At 43.2% G+C, this 8,012-nt stretch overlaps 1 protein-coding gene across 1 annotated transcript in view; it reads right to left on the bottom strand.

Moving 5' to 3' along the window:
* Positions 1-552: 552 nt before the first annotated feature.
* LOC120982405 (cholesterol 24-hydroxylase-like) overlaps positions 553-8,012 on the bottom strand; it is a 34,473-nt gene continuing 27,013 nt past the window's right edge. Inside the window, exons 13-15 of the mRNA XM_040412525.1 lie at positions 6,459-6,547; positions 5,763-5,829; positions 553-976 (exon numbers count right to left, since the gene is read on the bottom strand). Of these exons, the coding sequence (XP_040268459.1) occupies positions 818-976; positions 5,763-5,829; positions 6,459-6,547 (315 nt within the window). The 3' untranslated portion in view covers positions 553-817. The remainder of the gene's footprint in view (positions 977-5,762; positions 5,830-6,458; positions 6,548-8,012) is intronic.

Here is an 8,012-nt window from a genome sequence, read left to right as displayed (position 1 = left end):
TAAAGCGTTCCTGTATGATCAGCCCTCCCCCAGGAAGTTTACTACAGGTCAGATATATAGAAAAAGTCTAGGAGGGGGAGGGATTCCTGAGAAAGCACGATAAGGGTGGGCTGACACAAAGGTTTTTAGTGGCGAATCTTGTATATCAGTTTTTTTATGCTTTTTTTTTTTTTGCAGTAATAATGTTGCCTCTAGATATTAGCTGAGAGTCTATAGGAAATATGAAACAGGGGACACAGACTTTTTTTTGCTTTGGGAATTTTTGCTAATTTGGTAGCATTTTTTTTTGTTGCTTTTATTTTTTTTAAGCTCTGGCATTATGTCCCTGCTGTTTTTACATTTCCTTTTCTATAGGGGAAAATGGGCAGAAAAGATTGGTTCATACAGTAGAAAAAGAGCAGAAAAAAATTATCACCGTTTTTTATGGTTACAAAATGCCAGACAAAATTTGTGTGTGAGAGCCCTGGACATGTCAAGAGGGTGTATGATAATGCACAGGCTACAGAGAAGTCAGCACTCAGCACACAAAATCAATGTGAAGAACGATTCCATTTTTTATTGATAACATACAAAGAAGAGTCGGAACTTATGTGTACACAGCGCTTATGTGTCTCCATGGTAACAGACTACAAACAAACCCAGTGTAGACAGATCCTGTGGGCTTTATGCCAACCTAAAGACAGTAGGAGAAGGAACACAAAGAGTAGAGTAACACAAGACAGCAGATCATTTGCTCCCTATTTTGAGCGCTCATATACTAATAAAGATCAAATCTAACGTCTGACTTCTGATGTCTTCATTATTGATTATTTTATTATTATTTTCTGGATTTGTGCTCTGCTCGGGGTCTCAGTCTGCAGATCACACCATCCATAGGACGCAGGCTCCCGGTGTCCAAGATCCTGAAGCTCTGTCCTTCCACCAGCTCAAACTGAAATCTCTGCAGGAGCTTGGCCATGATGACCTTTGACTCCATCTGTACAGAGAGAACACAGACATGACATGGGGCAGGTTGTCACATTTGTACATCACTAGATTATAAAATGCATTTCTTCCCAATGATAATGCTTTGGTGACCTCCGTCCTCTGAGACTCTAGATGTGGAGTCTCCGCTATCTGTCGTACTTAGGATCTTGCCCTAACATTATAATATAAATCCCAAATATTAGTTGTGTTGAGCTCCAGGATATCATTCCCTCTTCCTAATACAGATCACCCAGAAAGGATAACTTTTATAAAAATAGATAAATGGGTTAGAAGACTCCATTGGTGAATGTTTATGGGCTCCATAGAGCTCTTAGCCCTCATCTGTTTGCTTGCTAGGAGCTGTCATTGGAAAATTCCAAAGCAAAATCTGAAAAGAGCTCGGTATAGGACAGCGGTCAGTGACCGGCACTCCTGCGGAAGAAACTATCACTCCCAGCATGCACACTTGCTCGGCTGTTCTCAGAACTCTCATAGAAGTGAATGGAGCGTGCTTGGAACTTCACAACAGGTTCAGTGCTGGAGGTTGCTGATCCCGGTATGGGAGAGGCATCTCTGACACCAAGGTTTCATTTTTTTCGTTTATTCGAGTCCTTCTCCTGTGTCAGAGTTAACTGGCTGTAGCTGAGACGGCAACAAATGTGCTTCCTGCTCTACTGGTGTGGGTAGACCAAAGAATTTACCTGGGGATAGGGGTACGTCGCCAGCTAGACGCTTGCTACACTGATAATTGTTGTGGAACTTCTCAGTCTCCAGCAAGGATTCGACGGAGTCAGCTTCGTAAGAATTAAAGTTTATTGTCTTTCCCTCATACAACTAATAAGGAGTCCGCTGTGAAGTCTCTCCCTCTTAGTGTGGTAGGCAGAAGGCAGAATTATTTTACTTAAAATGAAACTGTTACCTAAATTTCGATACCTTTTTCATAACTCTCCTGTTTGGATCTCACAATGTTATTTTTAATTTTTGGACATCTTATGGGCAAGTTCTGCTCCTAGAATAAGACTGGACACTCATTGCCGGATGACTGGGGAGGGCTCGCTCTCCCTCATTTCTATTACTATCACTTAGCTACTCAACTACTTACCTCCCAACTTTTAAAAAACACAAAGAGGAACAATATGTGCGGCACTCATAACCCAAAATGGCAATTCTTTTCATACTCGTCCAGGCTTCTAACTCCGCCAAAAACATAACTATATACATCCAGTCCCTTTAATGGCCCCATATAGTAATTATTCCCCGTTTGTGCCAGCACACAGTAGCAATGCCCACATTGTGCCCCCTTCACAGTAGAAATGCTCAGATGTACCCCCTTCACAGTAGTTATGTCCACATGTGCCCTCTTCACAGTCGTTATGCCCATACTGTATGTCTCCCTTCACAGTAGTTATGTCCACATGTGCCCTCTTCACAGTCGTTATGCCCATACTGTATGCCCCCCCTTCACAGTAGTTATGTCCACATGTGCCCTCTTCACAGTCGTTATGCCCATACTGTATGTCCCCCCTTCACAGTAGTTATGTCCACATGTGCCTGCTTCACAGTAATTATGCTCATACTGTATGTTCCCCCCCCCTTCACAGTAGTTATGCCCACATTGTGCCCCTCACTGTGGTTACGTGGGACAGCCACTGAAATCCAGGCCTGTCCCACTGGATCCGGGACGGTTGGGAGGTATGATCAACTAGTATATGCCCATTGGTGGTTGATTGCTACTGACTATAACCCTGCAGAGCGACTGGAATGTGGGATACTTGGCCCAGACAGATCTTTATGAAACACTTCTCCTGCGGGGTTTTGCTCCAGAATGGTCTTCCTATCCATGCACCCATGAAGGTCACCCTCAAACTGCGGACTGCTTCTCTACAATTTGCTCCATGAGGAAGAGATCAGATGGTCTTTAAATACCCTGCTATGGCATAATCCCTGACTCCCCCGTTTTGCAGAACTCCCCAGTTCTCAGATCTGGAAAAGCCTTGATATTATCACACATTACAAACTACAAATTGGCGTGGTATTAAAAAGCAGGAAGTGCTCAACCCCATATGCAGTGGCGCATCTATACCGGGGGGGGGGGGGGGGGGCAGATCCTGCACTTGTGGTGCACTGTGGTGCAATCCCCAGCAAAAATGCATACAATGGAGGATGCCTGCAGCGGACCACAAGTACCCCAATGGACATCCTACACAGGATAACAAATGTGTGGATGTGATAAACAGTATAAATAATATAACAAATACGAAGACAGGTGCACTCTGCGGTCTTACTAAACCCTCATACTGGTGTTAAAATTGAGAGATTAGCCAACATATCCTACGTAACTTTTTTTGGAGGTGTAGAAACTCCTAGTCTGAATGTGCCTTTATTTGCATCTACAGGCAGCATTCTGGTGCACATGTGAGGCCCGGGCTATATCAGCCAGTCTTGGGTGGGGCTCAGAGCTCTCTGCCTCCTCCCATTGTATGCATGGTCACATGCTGGAGGTAACTGGGAGATTGCTTTGAGTCGGACCTTGCGCTCCTGTAATTCGCCCACTGGCTCCTGGTATTGCCCATATGGCCCAGGTAGGTTTAACGTTAGGTCCCGAGCTACTTGAGAAACCTTGGCGCGGTGCTCGGGCTCAGACATGTCCTCACGTAGGACATGTTGGCTAATCTCTCAATTTTAACAGCAGTATGAGGGTTTAGTAAGACCGCAGAGTGCACCTGTCTTTGTATTTGTTATATTATTATCACACATTCTAGCTGCACTTTCCCATTTCCAGACACTGCACTTTACAATTACTAGCTGGAGCATGCTTTTAAGGCCTCATGCACACGACCGTTGTTGGGTTCCGTGTCCGTTGTTCTGTTTTCCGTGATTTTCTGTGGAAAAGTCGGAAAATGCACCGTTTGTCATCCGCGTCCGTGATCCGTGTTTCCAGTCCTTGAAAAAAATATGACCTGTACTATATTTTTCACGGACAACGGTTCGCGGACCCATTCAAGTCAATGGGTCCGTGAAAAAACACGGAGGCACACAAGATTGTCATCCGCGTCCGTGATCCGTGTCCGTTTTTTTCCTATCATTTTCAAGGCAAACATGACTTACTTTTTTTTTTCACTTTTCATGTCTGGTGATCCTTCAGAAATCAAGGAAGACACACGAAAAAAAAAAACGGAAACGGATCACGGAACAACGGAACCCCGTTTTGCGGACCGTAAAAAAATACTGTTGTGTGCATGAGGCCAAAGGCAAAATTTAGAGGTTTTGCTCCTTTTTTGAACTCCCACTTGTAGAATGTATGGTGCAAAGTGGGGATCTCAAAAATCTACTTCCTGCGGTCTATGGCTGGGAGTTTTTACTGAGATAAAATACTTGCAAAGGGGCAAAGGGACGCTCCTGATTTGGATGAGGATGACTGTAAGAATCTTTTAGGTACTTCGGGTCCCCCTTTAATCAGTGCTAGAGACCAGGGGCGGATTGGCCATAGACCCTACAGGGAAATTTCCCAGTGGGCCGATGCCCCAGGGGGCCACCCAAGTCCTCCTCTTTGCCTTTGACCGGGTACATAATGAGCTCTCAACAGTAATTAATGCTGTGAGAATCAGGTGCCCATGTACCCAGCCAGTGGCCGTATATGCCCTCCTGAATTCAACTGCTCCTCACCTCCTATGTCCCCTGCTCCACAGACAACTGGAGGAGGAGGACAGAAGATGGTAGCTATTGATGGCCACCACATAGTGCCAGTATATTGTGCTACACTGTGTTATTTGGTTCTGCTGGGATGGTATTTTGCACTTTGGTATCGTTGACTCTGCCTACTTGTGCTGCCCCGCCTTCTGTTAAATTAGAACTGCCTACAAAATGGGGCCACTTTTATTTTTTTTTTCCCAGGAACACTTTAAGTTTCCAGTCCGCCCCTGCTAGAGACAGATTAGTGCAGGTCAAATTTGTTCATAGACTCTCCATAGACTCTGTGCAGTGGGTGCTTTGTCCTCAGTGGAATGCCCTAGGGTCTAGGTGGCAGATGGTACGGTACTGCATACTGTATGTTCTGGACTGGGTGTTTTGCAAGTATATTGGTGGGAGATGTTGGGGTTTATGGAGACTTATTTGGCCTTACTTAAAATATTGCACCCTAAGATCTGCCTTTTTGGGCTGGTAGATGAGTTTTCTATCACTGTAGCCCAATGCACATTGTTTAAGCTATTACTTTACTATGCCAAGAAATTCATTCTGTTCAGTTGGAAACACCTGAAGAGATCCACTAAGTCTGCCAGGAGGACAGCTAAGTCCTCCCACTCTATAGACCCATTTACCTGTCCCCTGGATGCCATGTTAAATTTGACAAAATATGGGGCACTTGGCTATTGAACTCTGCTACTAGCTTAGAGGGACGCCGACTTTTTAGTTTCTCATCTCTTCTCTCTGTCTTAAGGCGGTCGTGCTCAAGCCCCCCACCCCCACCCCGCCCTTCCTTCCTCTTTTCCTTTAGTTCTTCTTGTTTAGGGTTTGGGGAATTTCTGTTCTCCAAGAAGTTTGTGGAGGTGGTACATGATGTAGATGTAGATAAATGACAGCAGGCTACCCATGCATACTGTATGATTACTACCCCTATACTTGTGGATAAACTGGAGAAAAACTAGAGAGGACTATTTCACTGCAATATCTCTCTACGACTCTGCATTCTTTATTGCTGTCGTGCACTGTTGCTCTGTTTGTTATCTGATCTTTTGCTTTTCTTGAATAAATGTTCCTTTGAAAAAAATGAAAAATAGTCCTTATGTTGCACTTACCTGAGCAAATACTTGCCCAATACATGATCGTGGCCCAAGAGAAAATGGAAAGTAGGTATAGCTAGACCTGTATGTATAAAATAAATAGTGATATATTCACTGCATAGAGCACTGGTCCGTATGGATTATATGACAGTATGGGTCATATTAAAATATAGATTATATTACAGTATGGATTATGTTACAGTATAGATTATATTACAGTATGGATCATATACAGTATAGATTATATTACAGTATAGATTATATGACAGTATAGATTATATTACAGTATGGATTATGTTACAGTATAGATTATATTACAGTATGGACTATATTACAGTATAGATTATATTACAGTATAGATTATATGACAGTATGGACTATATTACAGTATAGATTATATTACAGTATAGATTATATGACAGTATAGATTATATTACAGTATGGACTATATTACAGTATAGATTATATTACATTATAGATTATATGACAGTATAGATTATATTACAGTATGGACTATATTACAGTATAGATTATATTACAGTATAGATTATATGACAGTATAGATCATATACAGTATGGACTATATTACAGTATAGATTATATTACATTATAGATTATATGACAGTATAGATTATATTACAGTATGGACTATATTACAGTATAGATTATATTACAGTATAGATTATATGACAGTATGGACACAGCACTTACTTGGGAGCATCAGGGTGAAATCTGTCAGGATTGAAGACCAAGGGATCGTGATAATATTTCTCCATCCGACCCATGATGTAAGCATTAAACTGCAGAGAGAAGAAATCCCGGACATTATGAGAAGTTCTAATACTTTGTATGAAGTCAGCAGCTCTTTCTATTTCTTGATCTTCAGTATCAATCACTGTAAATCACTGTATTTGGATTTTTTTTTTATAGCTATTTTGCACAATTTACATTTTAGATTTTTTAAGTGAGATGAATTAATTGTTCTACTTTATCTACCGTATGTGACCTCTGCTCTTCACCACTACTATCAGAAAGGCATAAAGAATAGTAATGTGGGACTTCCGGTTCCGGCGCTGGAATGCAGGCAGCGGCGTGAAGGAGCTCCGGCAGTCTCCCACCTGTAAAATCACCTCCGCTTCTTCTAAAATTTGCAAGAGGGGGACAGGAGGAGTGCGGTCGGATCCCCCAACTCACTGGGTCCTTTGGTACATGGACCGTTATCTCCTGCGGAGCGGTAAACGGAGGATCTCGAAAGGCAAGAGCAGTGAAGCGGGCGGCATGCTCAATAAAATGACGGACTCAGGAAAATGGTGAGTTGCTGACCCCATGTAATAGGGCATGAACAAGTGGCATTTGTTCAGGGAAGATCCGCAGTGACAAATATTCGGACAGTGCTAACAGTTTTGGACAGAATACAACATGCCCCGGTGGAGGGAGAGTCTCCAGCCATGCTTACATTAGACGCTGAAAAAGCTTTTGATAATGTTAGGTGGGCATGGCTGGAGGCAGTCCTGGATAAGATGGGATTCACTGGCGCTTTCAGGGTCTGTTTGTCTCAGCTTTATCACAAACCAACGGCCAGGGTATACACACAGGGCTTCTTGTCTAAACCCTTTAGCTTGCAGAAGGGGATGCGCCAAGGTTGCCCCCTGTCCCCCCTTCTATTCAACCTAGCATTGGAACCACTAGCCAGAGAGTTATGTAATGTTAATGCTTTTGAGGGCATTCGAATTGGGAAAACCCAGGTAAAAGCTGCGCTATTCGCGGATGATGTCATACTATTTCTGGCAAGGCCATGGGATCATATAGGGAAGATATTTGAGACTCTGGAAGGGTTTGGGAGGTACTCTGGGTACAAAGTCAATACCTCTAAATGCGAGCTATTGCCGCTAGGCCAGGACAATAAACGTACCTGGGTTTCTCCTGCTGGGGTAGGGCTGTCACAAGCTAAACCTCAAATCACCTATCTGGGTATCAAAATAGGGAAGTCGCCACACTCTATCTATCAACTGAATTACCCACCACTGATCACCAAAATCTAATGTGACCTTGATAGGTGGCAAAGATTGCCCCTGTCTCTGAAGGGGAGGTGCCACCTGGTCAAAATGATGGGGATGGCGCGGTTACTGTATCCTCTCCAAACCATACCTCTACTTCTACTCCATGCAGACGTTATGGGGCTAGAAAGTAAATTTATTCGCTTCATTTGGAACGGAAAGAAGCCCAGAATCTCCTTACGAAAATTAAAGATGCGAAGGGAGCAAG

Source organism: Bufo bufo, chromosome 11 (genome assembly GCF_905171765.1).
Source record: "Bufo bufo chromosome 11, aBufBuf1.1, whole genome shotgun sequence".
Lineage (NCBI taxonomy): Eukaryota > Metazoa > Chordata > Amphibia > Anura > Bufonidae > Bufo > Bufo bufo.
This window is presented reverse-complemented; position numbering and strand designations above follow the sequence as displayed.